The sequence below is a fragment of the Streptopelia decaocto genome, assembly GCF_964273445.1.
Source record: "Streptopelia decaocto genome assembly, chromosome: 2".
Taxonomy (NCBI): Eukaryota; Metazoa; Chordata; class Aves; order Columbiformes; family Columbidae; genus Streptopelia; species Streptopelia decaocto.
The window spans coordinates 48,806,862-48,832,849 of record NC_138655.1 but is presented as its reverse complement, the minus strand read 5'-3'; the positions used below and the strand labels follow the sequence as shown (position 1 = coordinate 48,832,849).

The 25,988-nt window shown below is 42.5% G+C and overlaps 1 protein-coding gene across 6 annotated transcripts in view; it reads right to left on the bottom strand.

Annotated features, from left to right (window-relative positions):
* The window catches only part of ZNF521 (zinc finger protein 521), a 235,116-nt gene that overhangs the window by 28,055 nt on the left and 181,073 nt on the right, over positions 1-25,988 (bottom strand). For all 6 annotated transcript variants that reach the window (XM_082044778.1, XM_082044779.1, XM_082044780.1 and 3 more), the window contains 2 exons: positions 2,848-2,979; positions 40-155 (listed from right to left, as the gene is read on the bottom strand). In XM_082044778.1, the coding sequence (XP_081900904.1) occupies positions 40-155; positions 2,848-2,979 (248 nt within the window). The remainder of the gene's footprint in view (positions 1-39; positions 156-2,847; positions 2,980-25,988) is intronic.

Sequence of the window (25,988 nt, the reverse complement as noted above, 5' to 3'; positions counted from 1 at the left end):
CATAATGCTGTGATAACCCCCAGGTAACAAGTGTGGTACCTGCAGCTCTGTTTGGAAGAAGAACTTCTGTGGACATTGTGTGCAGTCATAGATCTTGTCCTCTTGTCCATGGGCTGAGAAAATATGTTGCTGCAACTTGTTTGCTTGGACAAACACTGGAATATAAGACAAACAACAAGCTTTTCATTATTTCATATTGCAAGTGAAGAGTTTTTTAGAAACGATTTCCCATTAACACTCAGCAATTCCAAGAGGTAAAATTAGGCTGATGAGCTCCGATTTCACATTACACTGTTGCTATAATGGGTACCAACAACCACTATTTATCTACAAAGTGTGGTCCTCCTTCCAAAATGAATGAATTGAAGCAGATGCCTGGTTTAAAGAAAAAAAAAAAAAAAAAAAAAGAAAGAAAGTCCCTAACAGGACAAACAATGAAGATTTCAGATTTAAAGAATTTAAAAATGCCATTTTCTCTTCAGAATTATTTCTTCATGCTTACTGAACTTTGAACACATACAAATCTTATTTCCTAGGAACCAACAGGTTTGAAAAGCATAGATGCCCAAGTCCTGTTTACTCCATGTGCCTAAAGTTAAAGCTAACAAACAGCCCTGTATTTAAATGTGTTAATGCTAAAAATTATATCCCACAGCTACACTGGGGCAATGTCTATAAATGTGAAACAGAACTGCAGGTAAATTCTCTTTGGATACTTTAAGATCAACTCTGCCTACACACTGAATGCAAGGGTTTCAATAATATAAACATGTTCAATTTTAATGACTACAAAACAAGGCCCTAAGACTGTGTAACAGTTTACCTAGGAGACATACTATTAATAATTAAATTGTATATGCCAGAGGCAGTGTTTGGGTTGGCAGCACTGACTTCTGATGGATGCCTGGTGCACTGTGACCTAAAAAAGTTTGCATCTACAATATTAATCTGTATAGGCAGGGAAAGCATTTATTAAAGATGCTGGCATTTGACTTTGACTCCAAACCTAATCATTAAAATTATTCTAATTGCAAAGCAACAAAAAAACTCAGGATATTGTTCTTCTGAGTCATACATTTTAATCACATTTCTCATTACCCTGAAAAAAAAAAAAAAGCTCAGATTCCATTTTTCATATAAAACTTATATTGGTGATTTTTACTTCTTGTTAATATTCTAGCAAGACATGCTGAAATAATTTAATGGCATATTTCTAATAAAACATCATTGTTTATGATTAATGCTCGGTGTCTATTTACCCCATCAGCAAAAAGGAAAAAGTGTTTCACACAGATTGGAATCGACTTATCTCCATACTCTAACACATTTTACAAGGCTACTGGCTGGAACATGAAAGGATTAGTTTTATCAGGAATCTTGCTCACCAGGAGAACCGACAGTGGGTACTCCGTACAATATGCAAGTTTTTACATTGTGTTTACAACTCCCCAAACTTGGAAATCAAAGGCCCATGGCATTACTCTAAAAAAGATCACCTCATAATGTGTACACAAAGGAAAAAAAAAATAGTAGAATAAGTACTAAAACTGAAAAAAAAAAAACCAAAACCAACAAACCCTACCTAACTGAAAGAATTATTGAACAGATGCGTAACAGGCAAACTGTTTATGGCAGTACTATTCACGGTCAGATATTACTATGACAAGCTGTGCAGTGAAGATGAACTATGTATTTCTTTAATTTTATAACCCACAGAAACGTATGAAACCTGAACACGATGAGCTAATGATCATCACCAGTTACTGTATCTGAGATGAAAAATTCAACTTCAGTTTTCCCCTGTAGCACACACTTAGTTTTTAATAGGAGGGGAGCTGCCAAACAAAAATGAAGGTATTAAAAGGTCTATTTGCCTATCAGTGGAAATCCTTCACTCTCATTAATTGAGAACAGAAACTTTGAATGGCTTCCAGAATTAGCACGCCATTGATGCAAGAATACCCGAAGTGTGTTTTGTCATGTTTGTGATTATCTTTGATTTTCATCTTGTAAAGCAAAATTGGGCATGTAAGCTACATATGAACGGTTATGGTTTAGGTTATCATTTTATGAAATGTTCTATTAAGAAGTCCTTAAAAAAACTCACAACAACTCTGTAGGCACCTTTTTAATGTGTTTTCATTTCCAACAATGGCATTTTTCTGTTCCTCATTATGGCCCAAACACCGCCGTGCTTAGCCCTACTGGGTCAAGTTATTTTCTCACTTGGGTTTTACTACTGAATAACACCACTACTTGGGGAGGATTATTCCACACTTGGGCTTCTGTTAGGGGAGAGCAGAACTTGACTTGTGGCAAGACAGCATGGTTTGCTTTCTAAAGCACATTACGAGGGTGTTTCTTCTAACCACAAGCCAACAAATCCAAGCAAGTGGGTTTTCTTACCTGATCATAGGAGAATGTTGCTGCACAGGCTATGCCCAGCAGCCCTTGCTGGTGGCGCCAAGTTCTGCTCTGAGTTATATTGTTTTAGTCAAAATGTCTGTAGCTTTAATGCACAAATTTATGGGCCATTTTTAACTCAGCAAGTTTGGAACATGAAGGTAATGAATATGATACTGTGGAAGGTAACAGACTGTCACTTCTGTAATTATAAAAAACTCAGACTTCCGATAGAAGAGCTTGAAATGCAGTTCTTACAGATGGATGCCTGACCTTCCAAGAAGCTCAGCTTTCTAAACGATTTCTGATCAATATTACTAATGAGCACAAATGTAATGTTCCCTTCTAAAACTGACCTAAAGCCAGCAGATGACACAGTTGTAAGAGGAGTTCTGCACATGCAAGCAAAGGGCATGACTGGGGCAAGCAGTGACGGCCTCCTACCTGTAAAGCACACCGGGCATTTGAAGGTGCCTCCCATGCCTTCGAAGCTGTGCTCTATCAGGTGGCACTGAAGTTTGGCAGGAGAGTCAAACGTCTGGTTGCAGAGTTTGCATTCATGATTCAGTCCTTCATCTGTGGGAGAAATCAAAGGAAAAGTGAAATTTGCCACAGCCCTTACCAAAGAGCAAGTCCAACATCAGTTATGCACTGTAGAGACTCTTCTTCCTAAGTTCAGGAAAATGGATGCCCCTCAGCACCTATGGCTGCTGAATGTTCCCGCACATGGAAGGTTTCAGAATGTACAAAGCTTAACTGGGCGTTAAAAGCACAGATTTTCCACATACAATTAGTATCAGACAGGAATGCAGATCATCAGACTTCAGTAGGAACTAAGGAGTGGGACCCAAAACATCATCTCTTAGCTGAGCCACCCGATCACGACTGAGTACATTTGCAAAACAGCGCGTGAGGAATTTAACGCCCATCACGCATCATCCTTCCTATCATGGGTAAGAACTGTGAACGCCCAAGTTTTTGGCACTCTGGCTGACGTGGCATTTCTTGTAAAACCACCATGATGAGGGAGGGTAGTTTATACCCTCACATCACTCCTGCTTCACATTTCCAGTCTCAGGGGCATACGTGAAACCTTTCACAAGCTGCAGGATTTCCCAGCTCCCTTTCTGACAATCCTGGATTTTCATTCCTTTTCTTCGCGTTTCTCCCCTTAACAGCCCTGAGAACTCCCCGTGCGCCTTCTTGACGCAGCTTTCCTGTCAAGGTCCTGTGGCTTTAAAATCCTTCCCGCTCCCTGCTGCTCGTTTCTCCGCTTCCTTCCATTGTCCTCCGAAGGCCGGCTGGTGCCTGGCACCAGGTTCCCTTCCTGAGGGTGCTGCAGGATTCGTCCCCTCCGCCACGAGGGCAGGCAATGGCTGTCCTACTTAGAAACAGTTGCTAGGTAAGACGTGGCTTCCAGCCCTGCTGCTGAGGCCTCAATTCCCACAGCGCCGCTTAGAAAAGGTCCTTCTGTATGTCACCGGTGTGCTACATGAGTAGCATTGATCTCCCAGGTAAATACTGGGTCTGGTTATTAAAAAATCAAGCGGAAAGGAAATGCTTGGCGACCGGCATGGCTCCCCACCATTTCTCAGGCGAAAAGGAGGGATTTAGGAGCGGCACCTTGCCCACCCCAAACACCTAAATGCTGGGCTGCCTGCCTCCTGCCGAACAGAGCTGCCTGCAGCAATTAGTGACCCTAATGACGGACATTCTCTCTTCTCAGTTGCTGTAGATGGTGACAGAGATGATTTTTTGTACTGCACACAACAATCCTCCCCACCAAAGTAATGAAAACACGACACGGTGCTTGTGTAGCTGAGTGGGGCCACGTGCCCTCTCAAAATGATCCTTAGTAACTTAACAGAATTCAAAAAATTTCAAGGGTAGCCCTCAGCTTTCACTTCTCAATAGTCTGAAAGCTAAATTTAGCCTTAAATCATGGCATCTTCAGCAAAGGGTGGGAATTTGTGGGCTTTAGACAGCGCAAACTAAACCAGGTGGTGGTGGCTGTTCTGCAGGTGGGACTACTGAAAACTACCATTGTGTGGTTTTCTATGAGATGTCAGAGCTCTTTATAATGAGAAGGTAAGGGGCAGACAAAAACCAACAAGGCCGAAAGACTCACACAAAATCAGGGTGGGGTGGTGGGGTGTCTCCTTTGCAAAAATACACTGACTGCAAAAATGTCTGGCCTGACAACAGCCCTTAAGTGGGGAGCTCCCTCTCCACTGAGCAGCTGGCTTTCGTAATGTTCATATATATGTCACCTCCACTGTCTTTCAAGGTAAAACTGTGTTTTCATGTAATGACTGCAAGAGGAATGTGAGACCTTTTGGCTCTTTAAAATGGCCACATTGGCATGTGGCCATTTTTTTAACCCTCCTGTCAGTCTTAGCACAACAGAGTGGTGCCACAGGTATAGACACACATGGCTGAGCATTGCCCACATGCTCATACCGCAAACTGCAGACTTCCCTTTGTCTGCTACCCAGTCCTTCACTAAAGCAATGTTCAATGTTCCTGCCTATCTCCACAGGCTGAAGAGCTATCAGAGGGGTGTGAAATGGCAGGCTGGCTCTGGGAGTCAGCTGAAAAAGGCCAGTGGTCCCGACTTGTCCCTGAACTACTGCCACCAAGGTGCCCATCTGCTACCCACAGCAGACACAAGAACTTTGCTGCTTTTGACTCCCAGTCCATCTGAGCAGGCACCAATTTAGACTCGCTAAGGATGGCTGTCAGCACTAACTCAAAGGCTGAGGTCAGTCTTAGCTGTTTTGGCACCATGGTCCCTCTGGAAAGACTAGAATTGAGGTAGCGGAGCACAGGCTGCTGACGTACGTGTCCCATCCAGCCAGACACATTGGCAGGCAGGTACTGCTGGCTGATCACACTCTGTGCAAAAGACTCCCAGGGGCAGACTAGGGGTAGGCGACACCTTCTCATCAGGTAGGTGACAGCTTTCATTAACTCTTCATTAAATAAAATAGCAACCATTTATCAAATATATGCTAACTATTTCCTTAGCGGTGAAAATTTTAGTGGATTCTCAAGAGTTGCCTGGTATATGGGGTTTTCTACCATCACAGACAAACCCTTCCAGTGTGTTCTGCTTTTTCTACTGCCAAGAGGAGACAATTACGGCTTGCACAAGCACCATGAAGGGCAGCACGAGGGAAAAGCACCTGGCACGCACCAGTCTGTACCTCTAAGAGAGATGCCCACATCCTGCAAGGCAGGCTGTGTGCCCCGCTCTCCCAACAGGCAGCAACGCACAGCTGCAGGCAAAGCTGCAGAACAGCGTACTGAAAAGCAGAGGAAGGCTCAACAAACCATGTATTAATATAAACGCCTCTTCTTCCCTGAATTTGCAAATCAGTTACAAGGAATGTCCACACTGACACAAGTGATCAGATCATTTCTTCTACATCCAGATCCTTGCTGTGGTCACTACCAAAAGGATAGTTCTGAAGATGCTGCAAGTCCCCACAAAGGGTAATTATGGGCTAGAAAGCCTGTAGGGTGAAGTTTCTTCATCAAACTGTTTGTGTCGATACACGCAGTCAAAGCAATTAGGACAAAGGGAGCTCCATCTCAGGATCTTCCACATGTCAAGGTGAAGATAATCGATGCCAATTCTCAAATCACAGAGTTACTGTTGGCAAAGTGTAAATTAACCACGCTAATCATTCTTGAGCATGGGAACACTGAACAGGGAGTTCTTCAAACATTCCAAGGGAGAAAGACTTCCTAAAAAGAAATATTTTTATATGGAGCTACAGAAGACAGAGAAGGCTTTTTCCTCTTTTCATTACCTTAGCTAATGAGGAAAAGGTAGAAAGAAAGACATGTGCTCCTGATTCTGAAGCAAAACTAATTTTAATTACACAGCATTTGTGCTTGTTCAAGAAGAATTGAACCCCATTAAACGTGACCCTGTTGTATTTCCTATATCACTCAGATTTGAGGTGATCTCCTGGTCACAAACATCAAAACCACTTTGATTACTGTATGTTGCAAATCTGATTTTCCTTAAAGGCTTATAAACAGGGTTTGAAAATTCCCCTCACCCACTCGCCTGGGGCAGATAGGAAACTTCCCCAGGCAAGAGACATCAATTTGTGCAGAATCCAAGCTTTTTCTCAGAAATGAAATGTTTTTAGACTCCTAGTTCTAAAGACTGCACTTAAAATATGACTACATTTGTATAACTAATAGAATAAATTTTTTCCTAAGTCCTGCTGTTCAGGGAGTTATCAATCCCTCCCCTCACGCTCTTTTTCACCCATTTTGTGCATATCACCTGTCCTGCGCTACATCCTCGGAACAAAGGGCAAGGTTCCAGTCCTTGAATTCAAGAACGTGAGACCAGCATGATTTAAATTTAAGGGAGACAGATAAGGTTACAGTATTGGCAGAAGAGCCAGGAGTGCTGGGCTCCGACACTGACTTCCAGTCTCCGACATTGACTTACTCTTATCACCTTGGACATGACAGTACGGCCTGCGTTTCTCAGGCTACCCATCTTCAAAGAAAAGGTGTTAATTTTTAATTCCTACTTTAATAGGCTGGCCTAATTAGTATCCCTTAAGACTTGTAATACAACTGGGACAGTGGAGCTGGAGGAGAGTCCAGGACTATCTACCATACAGGGAAGACCCAGAATCACTGCCATTTGCCTTTCAGAAGGTTTAAGGTAACAAGTCCGGGCCTACAACTGCCCGCTTGCTTGGGTCACGCAGCACTGCAGAAGGATGAGGGAACAAGGCTTTGCCCCTGCTCTGCTCTCCATGGAGAATTTAAAAGCACGGCCAGTGTTTTATCTCCCACTGGCATGAAAGAGCCAGGGTGTGGCAGCTCTTGCAAAGGTGCAAGATGTGGCAAGGGGATGCAAAAGGCTCTGTTTACATGCTGGCCCCTGTCTAGCTCTATGTGTTTATCAAACAATTTGATAGGGTGCTATGGAAGTGCAAAGTATGATATCATTAATAAATAAAGGGCTGGTGAAATGTCACATTTTCAGTTTCCCTTTGGGATAAATCTGAAATAGAATGGAGTGTCAGATACAGTCCAAGGGGCTTTCCTTCCCTGCAGAATGGAGCTACTGCTCTTTGCTCTTACTCAGGGAAAAAAAAAAGTGCTGAACAGCTTTAAAAAATTCAATCAAAATAATCTGCTCTTTGGAAAGGTGGCGGCTGACAGTAATTGGAAAATACTGTCTGACTCATTTATTAAAGTGAGATTCAGAGTCAATTGATTTAATAACCATTAGAATATTCTATTAAGGATATAATAGGTTGGCACAGCCCTATTTTTTATTAAGAGTTATAGGTAAGAAATAAGCAATGCTATGGAATTTTAGACAACTGCTGTACAGATTAGACTAAAAATATGGCTTGCAAAATAGGTATAAAAGCGGCAACTATCAGGAGGAGGAATAGGAAAGTACATCACACTGCAAATGAGTTAGCTGAACGATGAAAAAGAAATGGACCTTTAATATAAAGCCTGTATTTTTCTAAATCTAACAGAAAACCATGCACTGCATACCCTGATGTGGTACGTCGTAAAACAAGTCAGCACGTCCTTCACATTATGGATCTAACAACTCCATAAGGAAGGCAAGAACAAAGTACCCACTGTACAGCACAGAACTGCTGCTTACTGTTGCCCTTACATGGTTAGGACATGAGTTTGGACATGGTTAAGACCTCGCAACATGGATGAGGACGGTTCACTCACTGCTAGTAGACAAATGAATTTGATGCATGCAGAATTTCTGCATAAATAAATTAGTTTCCATTTGTAATCTTTATTCAGATAGTGGGAAAATGTAAACATGAATCAATTCTAAATAAATGCATTTAATATTCATATAAATGTTTAATATTTACACAAATATTAAATGTTTCAATGGAGGTAAGTAGATTTTAATTGAGGTGCAGCCATTACCTCAGCAACTAACTTGATAACCAGCTATAAAAGCAAACAAAATCTGCCTTCGTGCTGAGCGTACACTCACATCTGGGGATCCTCTGTCTTTGCATGGGTTACCCACACTGCAGTTACCGAGTCACTTGTACGGCAGGCGAGATCCCCCACCTGCACCCCCACTTGAGGCACTGCTTTGGATGACCTGGCCCAATTTGTGCCACAAAGTCAACACACAACTTGTTCACTTCGCGGAGGGCCCTGACATTTCAATATACACTTCAAACATGCGAAACCCTTTAAGCAGCCTCTAGACTGTGTGTCCCATGTTTATGCTTCTTGCTTTTCAATAAAAACAAAACTAGAGCAGCTACAAGCAAATGTTCACTGGCTGACTTACATGCAGCTGTTAAGTCAGTAACCACTGGGGGCCCTCTTATATTGTCTGATCAACGCTACAGCCATTACCGAGTACCAATTTGTAACAGTTTATAACTAACTCTTTCTCTTATTCACCCTCGAGATTGTCCAGAAGGGTCCTTCTGCCTTTTACTCTGAATAAATCTATAGGCAAAGGTCCAAAGATGATGATGTCCTCCTGGTAAATCATCACGAGGCTGGGTCTATGGTTTGCTAAGAAGTAAACTCTGCCCTCCACAAGCAACGCAGGAAAGAAATGGCCTGCAGTCCCTGTATTTTTTTCAGGTCTAAAGCATGCACAGCTTCCACATTCAACATGTTTTCTTTATATATATATATTTTTTTTTTTACCAAGCAAACCATGCCCCTAAACCAATTTCTCCTTCTTCAAATTGCTTCCACTCTTCCCTGAGTTAATTTTGCAGCACACATTTATAAGCCAGAGATGTGAGGAGGAAGGAAGGAAGGAACAAACGCCATGGATGACAGCTAGCCCCTTGGCTACAACATCTCACACTGGAAACCAGGGAAGGACAAAATACACTGTACTACGCTATAATTTGGAGAGTATACATCCGCGCTTCCTAGTTTACAGTGCTATGTTTGTCTGCATCTTTTTAATTCTACTGGCCACACACCCACACACTCATCAGCCTCTCCGTGCCACTTGAGACAATCTCATTCTTGCTCAAAATTTGGTCTTAGCGGGGCCACTATGGCCAATAAGTGTGACAAGCCTCCTTGTCTGCTAAGGAAGACACAACACCTTTTCCAAGCCTGGAAGCTGAAACGAAAAAGGGCTTGAGGTGTCCAGCACCACATTCACAATTTCTCCCCGATTGTAATAGTGCTTCTGTCATTTTCAATTTTTCAAACATTATCACAACTTCCCCCATGAAAAACACCATCCACCACGGTGTTAATTTTGGAAGCTGACATGAAAAGCATGGGAATATAGAGTTAAAGAAGGAGACATAGTAAAAGCAAAGCATACAGCTGGAATTTGCAGCAGGAAAAAGAATATAGCTGGAATTCACAGCTGTGAGAAGAACCTGCCATGGAAAAAGAGGGGTTTTTAAAGTCCTAACTAATGGTTCAGCCTTGATGGGACAGGAAGGAGGACTGGACACAAAAGTATACCCATGTTTCTCCTGCAGTGTCCAGGGCAGATCACCACGTGTATGGAATTGGCAGGGTGGAGGAAGAAAATATTTTCCTCACCCTCCCGGCACTGTCATCCTGCATTTCCCTGCTGTGCCACACACTACTGCTTGCATGGGCAGGCCTGCGCGGTGCTCTGTGTTTGCTCTTAATGCCGCTTTTAACCGAAAGCATGATCACACAATCACAGAATGTTAGGGGTTGGAAGGGACCTCAAAAGATCATCTAGTCCAATCCCCCTGCCGGAGCAGGAACACCTGGATGAGGTTACACAGGAAGGCGTCCAGGCAGGTTTTGAATGTCTCCAGAGTAAGAGACTCCACAGCCTCCCTGGGCAGCCTGTTCCAGTGTCTGTCACCCTCACTGAGAAGAAGTTCCTTCTCAAATTTAAGTGGAACCTCTTGCGTTCAAGTTTGAACACATTACCCCTTGTCCTATCATTGGTTGTCAGAGAGAAGAGCCTGGCTCCATCCTCATGACGCTCACCCTTTATATATTTGTAAACATTAATGATGTTGGCTAGAGAATGAGAAACTCAAAACATCAAGCTGCAACCTGAGCAATGTCCCTCTCTTTGGCTTTTTTCAGTTCAGAATGACTTTTGGGCAAGGCCCTGCCCACGTCTTAGGAAGGAGGCAGACAAGATGCAAAGAACAATCCTAAACTCTTGAGTCACCAACAACTGTAGGCTCCCAAGGGGAAAGCTGAGCCCAGGCTGTGACTCAGCCTTGAGGGACACTGGCCAGGGTCAGAAGGAAGAGGATGGGACGTGCCCGGCGCCCTGAGGCCAGGCCACACTGGCTGCCAGCAGCACCAGGTAGGAAGCCCTATTCAACACCGACGGAAGGAATCCTACAGCCTGCTGCAGTGTCTTGCTAAAGCTGCAGCAAAGGGTGCTGATTGATGGAGTGACAAAGAGCTGGGATCCACCTCCTCAATTAAAGCAAAAGTTCATCTCTCCAGGGCCAGATTTTGAAATTAGATCTGCTTAAGGGAAAGCCAGTCTACTGCATCTTTCATTCCACTGTATTTTTGTCTGAAGCAAGGGATGCATTTCACTTCACCAACTGTTCACTTTTTTGCTTGGTTGCACTCACTTTGGCTGCTTGTAAGTGAACTCTTCTTACCACATGTGCCTTGTACGTTCTATTAAAGCCATGCATTTTCTGGCTTTGGTTAGGCTGGATGAAAATAAAAGAAGAGTAACTGGCAGGGTCTGTTTCTTAATAACTGTCATGTTTCCAGCTCAAATAAGAATGATTTAAATGCCCTCTTCATCAAAGAACAGCATTTTCTGGGCAACTGGCTACCAGGAGAGAGTTCAGGATTTCAGCGACAGGGTTATTCACCAACTGATAGGACACGCATAATTTGCTACTCCTTGTCTGTAACTGCATCAGGAAACAGTATTAAAATTTGTCCAAAAAAAAGTCTGTGTTGCATTGGGTAGCTATACACATTACAAGGTTACACTCCATCACTGCAATAAAATCCCATGTGATAGAGCTTATTTTGGAAACAATTTTACCATGGGATATAAAAAGAAATTTAAACCAGTAGGAATAAGCTGAGTGGTATGAGTTATTTGTAGACAGATGATCCAGCTCAACGTTTACCTTTTCAAAAAGCACTTAGTGAGCACTGATTAAAAACCTGGAGCCTGATCCTTCAAATGCTGGCATAACTAGCTCAGGGGAGCAGGCCTTCCATCTTAATAGACTCTTGTCTAGACTTTTTGTGGGACTAAATTCTGGCAAAGTGTGCAAGGTCAAGCCCGCCATCCTTACACTACACAGTGAGATAGAGATTATTATCTGCATATTACAGATAAAGAAACCAAACCCCAGAGCTGCTAAATATCCCCTTTTCTACCCAAAACAGAATGAAAACTCTCTTACTAAATTCAAGTGGATGAAGAATCAGGCCTTGCTTAATCTGCCCATCGTTATGAACAGTGTCAGAATTAAGGTCAGAATGGAGATTTTCTTTGTTCTCTGCCGTGAGCTAAGAGCCTATTTCCTTCCAAGAAGAAAGTTTTTTGGACCAAATCTTCTCTTACTAGAGAAGTAAAATTACAATTTGAATGGCTCAGAGATTGCCTGAGCAAAGTAGTTATTAACAATTTAATCAAACTGTAGCAGGAAAAACTAACAAAAGTGTTACATTTTTATTCAGAAGAATTAAGAACAGTAAAATACAAGGAAAAACTTTTGGCTTTTTTAGCATTGTTTATTCAATTCCAATGTTTTTGTTCACTATGTAGGCTACAGTTTCTTTTTCTTGTTCTTGCTTTCTGGGTGGAAAACCAGCTTTCTCTGTTATTTGAAGTTAAATGCCTACCAGCAAGGCCCACCCATCTGGGACTTACAGAACTGGTGGAAGTTACATCTATGTTTAAATTTTGCACACAAAAAAACCCCAAATTGTTAAACCAGGAGAACATTTCATGTTGCATAAACAAAACACAACCTGTTCTAAAGTTATGGATACTTGGATAACATCTTCTTGCATGGAGACAATCACAGTGTAAGTATTAATTCTACACCATAGTGGAACAGCAGTGGAAATTATGTCTTGTACACAACTATCTTCACATATTTCTTTTGTTCTGAGTATACAGAAAGAGTCAGAGTTGCCTGCCTTCTTTTGGCATGAAGCCATTAGATGTCTGGAAGATAGTCTCTAAATGCTGAAATTATGTTTATCCAACCTACAAAGCTTGCCTGCTTTCTCTTAAAAGAAGGGAAATAAAAAAGGAAAATGGGGGAAAAAAAAGTACCATAGAATAGAACAGGGCTTTCCTGTATTACTGGATATTTGAATAGATAGTGTAGAGAAATAATAGTGCTCCTAATATTTCCTAATACAGCAGATCCTATCGATATTTTTTTCCAAATCTGAATGCCATTATATGAGCCAAAGATTATTTGGCATCTTCTTAAATAGGTGAGGGACACTTTGAAATGAGCAGTAATTGCTGGGATATCGATCCAGTTCTTAAACTCATTTAGGGGTGTTACAACTTCCTGCATTCTTCCGCCTTAACCTTCCATCTGCTTCCCCCAGCCCTCAGAAAAATGAGGGAGGAAGAAGCGGTTCAGGCTGTTAAAGTCCTCAGGCCTATGCTGATAACTGGGCATTTAATTAGATTATTTTCACCTGAGCAAACTGCTTTGCCAGTTAGGGGAGATCGTCTTGTACAGCAATGTATTAAAATGATGAAGCTCTATTTAATATAAAGTATTATTTATATTGCTCACCTGGCTTAGTTTGCTGTTTTATTTAAGAAAGTATGAGAAAGCTCAATTTTAATTTGCACTAACCTTTCCCTATCTCTCTCTTTGATCCTGCTATAAAGCAAGCCAGCAGCTTTGGGCTCACATATCAAAAAAGGAACAGACTTCATTCTAAACCTACTCCACTCTCCTTCCCACTTTCTCTGCTGGTACTAAGACTTCACACTGAGCCGAACAAACAGCTGTTGGGATTTCTATATTAACAGTTCTTAGTTTGTGGCTAAGAGAATAATGAGGGTAAATTAGTTATTTTTCCTCTGTTACGTGTTTTTGAGTTGGCTTCTTTTTTTTTTTAATTCTAAATGTCACTTTTACAGATATATTCTGACTCTTCATGAAATCTAATTCCTTGCTGAAGCAAAGACACCATTTCCCACTGTGTTAGCAACTGAGGAGTGGTGCCTAAGAACATCTCCCCTCCTCAGTGAACTTTCCACATAGCAGAATGGAAAAGTTATGAATGTGAAATAATGAGGGAAAAAGAGGAGAAACAACAGAGGAAAAGAAACAGAGAGGAGCTGGGTGAAAAGAGATGTATCATTGACAGGCAAAGGTTGGCTGGGGAAGGAGAACAGATGTAGTAGCAAAAGAAAGAAAAAAGGGGGTGGACTGAAACGGCTGAGGGAGGAGACGAGGTGTCGAGCAGAGGCAGGACAAGGGCATGAAACCTAGCTGGAGGCAAAAAGGCATGAGAAAATCTTGGTCTAACCCTCATTCGAGTTTCACTGAAAAAATGCCGAGAAGCATTCATTTCCAGACAGAGCTTGGGTAATTTAGTCCAGCTCCAATTGCAATAATGATAGATGTGTTTTCACAGCCAAATGTCTCAAGCTAACAATGTTACCACTATATAATTAATAACAATAAGCAATTAAAAAGAACAGCAGGTTACAAGTATAAGGCATCAAACTATATTACCAGAGGAAAAAAACAGAGCACTTCTATGAGAAAACCCACTGTATGGGCTGTCAGGTCAGTGTATATCCTCACTAGATAAAACTTATAGAGCTGGAGCAAAATGTGGCCTGACATTAAAAGACTATGAGGTGATTAACATCAGTGAAAAACCAAAGATCACTTTTAAGACTCTCAGGAAATCTGAAATGCGATATGAAAAGCATGCCTGTAACAGCAAGAGAGAGGTGGCTGACCACTGTAAGGCTTTAGCCTTTTACTAAGACATACTCTAATAAATAACTTACAAGGCTGCATTTGTTGGCTGAGATATCCTCCAAAAGGCCCGCTGAGTTTCCATTGTGTCTGTGTGTCAGTCCATTTGAATAAGAAGAGGTAGGAAAAAAAGGGGAACCCATGAAGAAAGGGAGGAGGATTCAAACGACACTTAGCAGGAGCGGGGAGGAGGGGGTCAAGAGACGGGGTGGGGGGGAATGGGGGGAGGTTTGCTGGGCTTTCTTCCACCCCCTTATTTCCCCGGCGGTTTGGGCAAGTGCCAAATTCCCCCTCTCCGTGTCTGTCACACACTCATCCCTCCCAGCTGGCCCCTCGAAACACACCACTCAACACCTCTCGCTGACAGGAGCCCGCTCCGCTCCTGGCAGCCCGGTTCGGGCCAGGGGAGCGGGCGGCGGGCGCGGCCCCGGCCCGGCTGCCCCACCGGGGCTCCCGACCCCCGCGGCGGGTCCCGCTTCCCCTTCCCCTCCCGGCCCGGACCCGGCGCTGCCCCCGCCGAGCTGAGGCCTCATCCCCGCTTGGTTGTGCCCATGGACCGTTCAGACTCGGGCGAATTGCTCTTCCCTCGTCTGCGAGGTCCTGGGGCTCCTTCTACATCACCCAAAGCTGACCCGGTCCAGCCCGGCGGTGCTGTGGGTACACACACACACAAGGTGTCCAGCAGTCGCTGGAACCAAGTCTGTTAATGCCAAGTGCTGCAAAATTGGGAGAAAGAGTTTAAAAAATCGATATTTAACCAAGTGTATGCCTGGAATTCTGCACCGGGCATTCAACTTCGGGCATTTTTCCCCCCGAGGGTTTCTCTGTAACAAGGAAAGCAGGTATTTATGACTTTTTTTTAAATGAAGACTGAGATTTTGATGCAGTACTGTCATTTCAGGGGCGCAGGTTGAAAAAGAAGCACTGAACATTGTGAGACATTGTGAGACTTGTGATCAAATTGTGAAACTGTGAAACCTAATTTACCCAAATGAAATGGGGGACACAAAATTAATTCAGATAAATGAGGATTTTGAATAAGCAAGGGACTATTTAGTGCTTTTAATCCACATCCTGGGACACAACCTCATTACAGATCAGGAGTGTTGTGCTGTGAGTTTGTGTCAGAGTGGAAGTGTCACTGACACAACAAATAAAACCAAAAATATCCTACTCCCTGATCGCTTATTTTGTGTTGCCATACGCACGCTACACGAGCCTGAAGAATAATTAACACTGCTGAGAAGAAGCAGCAACAGTGGATGAGTCTCACTACAGCAGACCTCTCATCATAGCAGAAATACAAATGTACTAGTTATCGTAACTGTGTTATGTTAAGTAGACCTTTGCCCCACATTATTAGAAGTTAGAGGAGGGAAAGAGGAAAAGGAAGATATCAGCATTCTTGATGGTATTTTATTTATCCACACATACTGTTGACACGGTTGAAGAATAAGCAGAAGAATGGAAGGAGACACACAAAATACTTGTGGACCCAGGGTTTTTTGCATTTAATCAGGGAAAAGAAGACTGCCAGAAGGATAGCCTTCCCTTTTACAGACCAGTCCCAGACATTATTGCACACAAAAAGAACCCCAAACAAAACCAAAACCATTTCTACAGCTATCGTGGAATTACAATGATGCTGTAGGCATCTTTACTGTGGGCAAATTTTTAATTTCTCAACTTCATGACAATTTGCCCAAGAACTAAACAGGTTCATTTAGGCTATCATTTAAATATCATATACCCTGGTTATGTAACAGAGGTTAGCTGCACAGGATTTTGTTTCCGTCATCAAACTCTTGATGATATTGAGAAATAAAAGTATTTCTTAACAGAATTGTGCAATATGTGCTTTTAACTTGCCTGGTCTTTTCTTTTGGAAAGCCAGAGGGTCATCATTTTGAAGCCCTGATGCTGTTTAAAACAAAGTGTCTTCATCACAAACCTTGCAGGTGACAAGTTTCTGTACTTACTGACAGTGCCTGGCATGTTATGCTTACTTGTCAGTCCTTCTCCAAACAAAGCGGGGAAAACAAGCAACTGAGATGTGAAGATGTAAAGCAGGTAGAATATATCCCCCAGGCCCTTCAATTGCCTCTTCCACCTCACTCAAGAAGCAACTTTATTAAACCTGGAGGTGAGCAGAGGGATTTAACACTAGGCAGGATTTGAACAACAGAAAATAAGGTCAAGAAGTGGTATTACCCCTCTAGTCATATTTGGAAAAACAGGGGCATTTTATAAGTCAGAAAAAGAAGGGATGGGAGGAGAGAAAGAGGGCAAATTCACTTGCTATGCCATGCTAGCACTCTGACCAGCAGGAGCTCACTCTTAGATTCGGCAATGCATTTTGCTAAGATGAAGCATGCAGATTTTGATCCTGTGACACTTTTACAAATAAGCAACATATTTTGTTGATGTTCACTTCTGTTTGCTGGACTTGATATGTGATGTGGCAGGAGAGAAGAAGAAAAATTGCTGTGTTAAATCCTTGCAAATTACACAGCAGAAAAGGTAAGCAGCGTCTGTAGTTCAGCTGGCCACCAGAAGCCAGAGATCAGAACTGAAAATAATAGTTGACGAAGAATACCTGCAGAGCAGCAAGCAAACTGAGGTGGGCAACCAAACTGGAAGCCATACTCGCAAACCATCCACCAACCCCCTTCTCTTTCCAACATTTCATATATGTGACTGGCACACCCTTCCTCTCCCCCAAAAGATAAAATAACAACAAGCTGGATATGAAGAGAAAGAAAAAAACAAAACCAAAAACAACCCCAAAAAACTAAACCAACTTGAAAGTGAGCTATAGCAAATAGAAAGTTGGCTGACACACCAAAACACCAGCATTTCTTGGAAAATAAACCACTTGGAAGGTGTTGGTAAAAAGTAGCAATGGCAGGAAAATTCCAAATTCAAGTTATTGCTTTGCCCTCGGTTCATTGTGTTGTTAAGATATTATATAATGTACACTACTTTATCTTTGAATCACACATTCTCTGCCCTCTGTGCCTGGATCAAAACTTTGTCACATCATGGTAAGTCAAAAATACCTGCCAAATAACAGGTATATCTTTCACCTTTAATTCCATGAAAGGCCCACATGAAAGAAGCACAGGTTGCATTGCCAAGGTTTGCAGTGATGTGTCTTCCCAGCAGTACAAAACAAATCAATGTTGGAAGAGAAGAGTTTGCCTACAATCCTGCATGTATGTTTGCATTTGTGTTAGAGAAACAGAAGAAAGCCAGCAAACACTGCAAGTATAGTGGTTTCAAGCAGGAGGGAAACATAATATGATGCAACTTTTGTAGGGTTCATGCAATAAGTAACAAATGTCACTTCTTAGGGTGATCTGATTATTTTACCTGTTATAATAAAGAGGGTGCACGGGGGTTGACTGATTTCAGTCAAGTGAACACCGATGGAGCATATGGTCTTTCATGTTGGATAACCTGGCTTGCAGGTTTTGTAATGTGTTTTTTTTGTTGTTGTTGTTTTTGGTTTTTTAAGATGCAACATGAATGATAAATTAAAAGGTAGCTTGATTCCTCAACCCCAGTGGACTGCCCCTGCACCCCCTGCCCGTGCATGCTGTTCTCCCAATCCCCCCACTGCTTTCACCCAAATATAAATAAAAAGTAAGATCTGCTTCACTACATTTGCTTGCATTAATTGATGTTAAAAAAGTCTGTTAAAAATAAAGCCCAGCAGTGACATTTTTCTTTGCTAAAGCACGATAGCAGCACATTACAAACATTACAAAAAGGTCCCCTGGTAGGATTGTGAAGTTCCACTCTGGCAGTAAAATGCATCTACTGTATGTTCCCTGATTTATTTATTTATTTAAACGCAGGATGTGTCACAAATGCAGACAAAACTCCCTGGCTCAGCAGCTGGGTTGCAATACTGACTGGGAGAACTGGATGGGCACCGTCTATTTTTAGCGTTCATTTTACCCCGGTCAAATAAGTCATCCTGTTTACTGGTGGCAATGACGCTCACAGCTATTCAGTCCCAGCTTGACATTTTCCCTATGGCTGCACCTCTCTTGCTTTTGCACAAGTTGGGTGGTTCTGAAGGACGCGAGACTTTGTGCCCAGAGGTCCTTTTGACATTTTAGAACAATGCATTCATCAGGCTGCTGGTCTCCTGAGGTACACGCAGAGCAGCAGAAAAGCTAAGGAACCACAGAACCCAGCTCGCACACCCATTCTCCCAGAAATCTCTCCCTGTGCCAGCTGACATATGAGTTTCTGGGAAAACAGTTTCAAGCCAAGTAAAAGACTTGCCTTCAGGGAAGGTGAGTACAGATGCTAAATTAGGCCTGGCAGGGCTGCGAAAGTGGGGAGAAAGAGAAACAAAGGGGTCAATTGTTTTCATGTCCCTAGTGTTGCCTACCGGGATAAATATAGCCTCTCCTCTCTTGCTCTGTCCGTACTCAGGGCTTTGTAAAATGCCCTGAGTGTCTGCAGGATCAGGTCCCAAATTCTGCTGCTTGCATAAGCTTTGCCAAATCCTTAATGCCCAGTCACTTGAATCTCCTTAAAAATGCATTTTTCTAGACCATCTGAAGATATCTGCGCACAAGAGATGTGACCATGTAACCTGTCAGAGTTTGAAGGAATGAGAAGAACAGCAGAATATACCAGAATATACTGTCACCTGGCCTTGTTACCCATTCCCTGTAGCTCACACTATATTCCAAGTGGGTGGTCCCAGCCCAGAGAACCTCTCTGTGCGAGGACAAGCAGCCAGAAAAGAATGGGATGGGAAACACTGAAAACGGTGCACATATTTCTGTTCTTTTTTTTTTTTTTCTGAAACAAATAATCACTCCGGGCAAGCTTGGCAGAACTTAGATGTTGAAGAGGACACAAAGCTGGACAAGGTAGAGCTGTGCAGGGGTCCTGACAATGTTTCCTCAAAGCACAAGAGCCTTGTGACAAAAGATAGTGGGACATTGGCTGCAACTCCAGAAAGAAGTATTCAAAACCATGAGGCCTAGAAGAGCACAGAGGCAGGGTCACAGGAACCTCAGCAAAGGAGCATAGGCAGGGTTGGACAGAAATCTTTGGAAATGATCACAGTATGTTTGTTGTTGATAAAGGGGTAAGAGTAACACAAGTAACTGTAAGTAAACCACATCAATCAGTATCCAAAACAAGCTTGGTGGCTGCATTTGTCTAGTCTGAGGAAAACCAACATGGTTAAAGTGAAATATAACTTGGCTTCTAGTAAGAGAACTGGCTGTAGAGCTGGAAAGAAATGGAGAGATCTTTGAGATGATGAGAAGGAAAAAGCTGTGGAATTTGGAGACGGGAATAGGTGGATTAATGGAGCAAAAAGGAGCCAAAAATAACAGTGGAGGAATACTGAGAGAACATTACTGACAGGTGTCCGCTAGTTATAATTATATATCTCTTCTAATGCCAGTGTTATATTAGACTCTATCTAAACACAGATATTATTTCTGTCTTTGAAGCTCCTACTTGAAAGAGAAGAAGTACTTTCTGCTCTTTTGCAGGACTTAACAATGAAGCAATGAATGAACTGCACTGCAGAAAGAGAAGGTGGAGGAGCAGAAATACGGACATGGGCATCAAGAAAAGATACATGCATATGCGTTTCAAATTGCATATAGAAATGATGCTTGAACTGCTACTTAAGCAGGATTACTCCTTAAATTTCAAATTACTCCTTAAATGGTAGCCAGAGCAAGTCTCTAATATAACCGTGACTGAGGAGGAGTAGGCATTTTTTCCCTGATCCAAACCTAATGGAGCTAGACAGAAGACGACGAGACGCTTTTATGAGAAGCTGGCAAATACCTTTTTTGATAGAGGCTGCAGTCAGCTTGGTTGCTGTCTTTGACCAGCAAATAACTACAGCTGCAACCAGCTACAATTAGGTGCTTAGTAATGTGTTAACAGGTAGCTATGCAAGCAAAAATGAAATCCAGTGAAGCCACACTGAACTTTGACCCTGGACCTATCTTTTACAAAGCAGCACCGAGGGACTGTGTATTTTTCTTAGCAGCTTTCACACTGATAATATCACAACAATTAGTGCTTTTGAGACACGCTGGTGGGATTGACAGCTGGCTGATGACACAGCACAGCTTGGAGACTGCCATTAGATCATCAGTATTGACAGGTTATCCGCTCGCTCCTCAGTAGCAAAAAGTTATTCTGTCTTTTGGCAATTTCAATTTGTTCTTGAAAGAGGCCTCAAAACAAGCATCTTCCACAATTTGATATTATTCACACCTAAACTGATAACACAACTGTCCCCAAACTGTGTTTCAGAAGGGGCAATTCTGATTCTGTAATACCAATATTACAGACACCCTGTAAATGTTCTAATGCAGATTTTCTTGCAAACATATGGAAAAATAACTGGAATAGGATTTTCCTTAATCCTTTTAACTCCCATGTAAACTGTGGAAAAGTGTGTGCACACATACACACATGTATTTGTTTCCCTGTGCCATTTACAAATCTAAGCAAAGGAGCAGGGAACTATTGTAAAGATCAGTAAGTGTGATAGCTCTGTATAGGAAAGAAATTGTGGTACGCTGAGAGCATCCTAGCTGAGCAGATGGAGAAGATGAACACAAGTTACCCAAAGATTAAAAGCAAGCAAAGAATTCTGCATGAACCGGAAAGTAGGAAAGACTTGCTTTCTCCAGATTTGTGTTTCCCAGTTGATGGATTCTGTGTCCAAGAACGTACACGTGGAAGGTCTCTCCCAGGTCTCATTTTTATATTCTCTACTACAGAATCCATAAGGTTTAGAAAGGGCTGAATCTCAGCATACCCTTTTTCCCTGTCTGGGAACACTATACGGATTGCAGTCCTCCGCTCAGCTGCATTCTCACGAAATGCGTAGAAAAGCAGCTCTCTTGGAGCCCCCTCTCCTGTCAGATTTGAAGAGAATAGGGAAAACTGACACCCAGATGGACAGGTACTTTGGCCATATGACTGCGGCATAACGTGGTACCCTCAAGAAACAGGGCTTCATATGTATGCTGAGCTTTCTGACTTAGCAGCAGCATAAATAACAGCATTTTAAATACATATAATTTAATTACTTATCAGTTTGGGTGAGGTATGGGGAAGGGAAATTCTCTACTCTCCCAGATGCCAGGACTGTCGCTCTATTGCCATCATCTGCTACAAGTTCCACCCAGTGCAGTGCAGCTTGGCAGATCCCAGGTGACTCCAGCGCTCATCCTCATTTTGTAGTTTGTGGGGGAAATGAAACCCAAAAAAACCCCAAAGAGGTTCTTCATGCTCAATGTGGCTGGCATCCTTTGAGCTCACTTGCTGTGTATGGCTTTGGATATGATGCCACTGTTAGAAGACCAGCCTGCAGTTATTTACCAAATGATGGAAATGTTATGTCCTTTGCAAAGCGAGCACTCAGAGCACCTTTGCAAGCGTGTGGGGCAGGGGCTGCTTTTTGCACATTTCTGTATTATCACTGCATGTTATTGTGGTGCTGGTACAGGACTCCACACAGAACTTCAGCAAATTCCCTGAAGGCTGGTTTGTTTTTCCTCACCCTTGCAATAAAGGAAGCCAAATCAAGGGCTTCTTCTCCACAATGCCTCATGATCACACTGGTGGGTACCCAGCACCTCACGCGTGGCTCTGACACCCTGCTGAATAAGGCCCTCACAGGTGACTTCTGACTGACACTCCTGCTTTCCATGACTCCAGAACAGGGCTACCCATGATGTAGAGCTTGGTGTGTTCCATCAAAACACAAAAAAGACAAAAGCCTGAAGTAGCAAAGTAGTAAATCAAAACAGGCAGTGGGCACTGGCTTTTCATACCACTTATGGATGTGAGGCGCTGTTTCATGGTAATGCCTTGATAGCCTTCTCACTTCAGCACAATGGAGCACTTCTTTCCTTTGAGAGTGGGTAGAGAGCTAGAAAAAGGCTAATCACTTTTGAAAGCATTAAAAAAAAAATTATCTCTATCTATATAGATAAAGAAAAGTCTAAGTCTTTCTAATTTGGAGAAGTCATCTCATGGAGCATAATAGACAGTTGCTAGGGGCCTCTGATTGGGGGCTCTTGGGTCTTCTCCATACCTTTGATCTGCATTATGAAATGTTAATGTCCACCACGTCAGGACTTGTTACATAAACACACCCTTTCTCTAACTGCTCAGTCCTGCCCGTTGCAACTTCCATTCATATTATCCATTTATATTTAAATGCTGACTTGGAGCTTATACCCAGAAGCACTGACATTTTTAAACAGGAGTAGCTAAACTAGGGTAAACTGCTAAATATAATTTATTGATGATAAAGAGCTTGGTTCAGATTAAATTCCAGCAATTTAATAATGAACACATTCACATCCTGCATCCGGAATATGTATATGTATGTGTTTTCCCCTCCTCATTTGACTGGGAGAAGGGGGTCTCAGAATCTGTGATTTCCTGTTGATTAGATTCGAAGCAACCACAAGCACATATTTTTGATATCTCTATTAACAGACTGTTCATGTCTAACTGCAAAACTTGGTTGCACTTCTCTCAACATCTTTGCCCAAGACAGACCAGTAAACACAATTCCTCTCTCTATAATTAGCCTTTTCTCTAAGGGCCCTGAAGTAAGTCTGCATGCCGTAGATTTAATATCCAGTGCTATATCCATATGTGCTGCCCTTGCCTGGTCCCAGAGCATATAAACTCCCCTATTAGCAGCCTTGACTGCTTAATTATGCAGATTTTTTTTGTACCCGCCTGCCTGTAAAATTACTGTGTCTAACCTTTTTTTTTCTCTCCCTCCTCTTTGCACCATGCTGGCCATTCTAATGAAATCGGCATAGGGGAAAGGGCCTGATTTGCAGTTATGGAGGCTGGATCGCGCTGGCAATCTGTCCTTAGTGGGAGTTACAAAAGAAGTCAAATGCCTTCATCTGGTTCTCCCCTCTCATCCCCAAGGTGATTGAGTTCACTTCCTGATGCTTCCCAAGTTTTCCTCGGGCTGCCCAATCAGCGCATCCACCGGGGAGCCCAGCCTGGCTTGCAACAGTCTCCGTATCTAGTTACAGCCCCACCAGGGACAGTCAACCATCCACCCCCAAGCCTTCAGATGAAAACCTTTTCTAACAAGGCCGCCCAGCGCCAATGAAATAACACACATCTGCATATCCACTGGGTCCCATGTTTCTTGTGCTCATGGATTATGTATCTTGCAGCCTCTAATAAAGAAATGCAGTTCTTTGTTTAATGTTTATCTTGTGCTTGTTAAGCAAATGCTAATGTTGTATCAGAATGCTTTAGTGCTATTTGGGTTTTTGGTGATTTACTACAAGACAATCTGCTGTGAAGTAAATTTAGAGGGGAGGGGGGGAGGAAAAGAAATCATTCCAGCTGAAAGAGAGAGAGAGAGAAAAAGGTTTGACAGAGAGGGAGTGAGAGGCAGAGGGAAAGACGGAGGGAGTGAGAGGGGAGAGGGAGCGCAACAGCTCCCGGTGTGACTCCTCTCACCCCGGCTGATGTGCCCACTTCATCACTAGCCAGTCCCATACCTGGAGGTACAGAATCAACCCAGTACGATTTCCAAAAGGGATGAGATGATAACTTCCCTTTCAGTGATAAGGTAAACAGTGTCCTGAAGGGTAAACAAAAAATAAAAAAAAGCCCCTTTTGTTGTCTGCCTTTGTGCCCTGATGGTTAGCACTGTGCTGTGTTATTCACAGACCACAGGGAAGCCCTAGATTTAATTGCTCATGCCTGGCTCCGCTAGAAATGGGCAAAAGAGAATATGAAGTATTCAAAACCCCCTTCTCCAAATTATTTTTTCTTTCCTCCCCCCTTCGGGAGGGGCAGAGAGGAGATTTGGAAGCTGATGAACAAACGAATGTCCTCTATTTACCCTTTGGCAAGACAGAATATAGATATCCACAGCGCTAAGCGCTCCTGTCAGTCTCCGTTCAATTCCTTCAACCCTGTTTTGAAAGAAGATGTAAGTTCTGGAGTGCTGTTTATTTTTCTTCTACAAATGAATCAGGGTCAATAAAACATGGATGTCCAAAAGGAGGAGACTTGAGCCATAACTAGAAATGCAGCTGCCCACATGCTTTTTACCGACTACCCTTTGTCACAAAGATCAGTTGATTTTAGGGATTGCATGAAATAAGGTTGCACAGGGTCCTTAGGGTCAAACCAGAATTACAGCTTAAAAGAACTTTGTGGACAAACAATTCTACACCTTCAATATGACGGAAGTCTGAAAGATACAGATAAATTGCAGTATGGAGGTATCTTTTGGAAGTGCAGAGGTATCGTGCAGTAGGGCAGTTTATTCCCTTTGCACACACATGCACTTTGAGCACATGAATATCCCATTCATTGCTGTGCTCCTGTTCTCTTAACATACCTTTTACCCCACTGTCCAACAGCGTGATAATACAGTAATACATCCCACTGCTGCATCTATGGATGCATACATTCATCAATTGCAAACACTCAGCATTTCAAAATCTTACATTGTTTATTCTGAAAGAGTAAATTGGCACCAGTGAAAATTTCTGGACTGACAATATTGGATACTGTAAGTCTTCCATAGAAAAGATGTACAGTGTGAGGAGTAGTTATGTGAGGTTTTCTACCTTGTCCCCCTTTTTACGTTCCTTGATTTCCAAAAGATCATTTCAGCTGGTAGGAGGGACTCTGTTTCTTGAACCCACTCAATCTCTAGCTTATCCACTGAAACTGCTGATAAAACATGCATCTTTGTAAATACCAGAGGGATATTTTTGTGCTATTTATTTACAAGGAGTTGAATTCTCATTTTGAACATAAAATCTACTATCGTCAACTAGATTAATGTAAGATTGTATTTGCTCAATTAATTTAAAGGGGAGGGCTCTGTCTCCCATTAGCTAGCTCAGCCCTCTAAGTGGCTTAAGAACACAAACTTCATGTGTTTTTCTTCCACTGCCTTCACCCTTCCCTGCTTTCCTTCAACCAGACCAAGTAAATGTTCATCTAAGTGGTACACTTCATTTTTTTTGTATTTGGGCTATTACTATACAAAGCCATTGTGAGCTCAACACATTCTGCTAATGCCCCGTTTATTACTAGACACAATTCAAGGTCCTGACTGCAATCTTGTAAAGCCCCTAATGACCTAGGGTTGGGCTGCATTTGAGACTTTCTCTCCACTTGCAGTCCGCCAAGAAAATTGAGCTCAACGGGGACACTAAACCTGACAGTGTTCCCATTTAAATCCTCTGGAGCAAGGGAGTTTCTCCATAAGCCGACTGTAGAAGTCCATATCTGACCTGCTGACTTCAGCCGCCTCCACACAACAGCATCACCACGAACTGGCTGCACGGGAACCCTGTCAGAGACTTCATTTCCCTCCCGCGGTCTCCATCAAAGCTACCTTTGGTAATCACTACAGCTGAGAACACAGCTCAGCATAAATTAAGGAAGAGGCTCAAGGACACAATGAATCCATGATGTGTATGCTTGGCTTTAAATATAGGAAATCTTCAACCTCCAGCCTGTGTTTGATAAAGAATGTCCATTACAAATATCAGGGTTGACCTAGTAACTAGCATTTGTGTACAG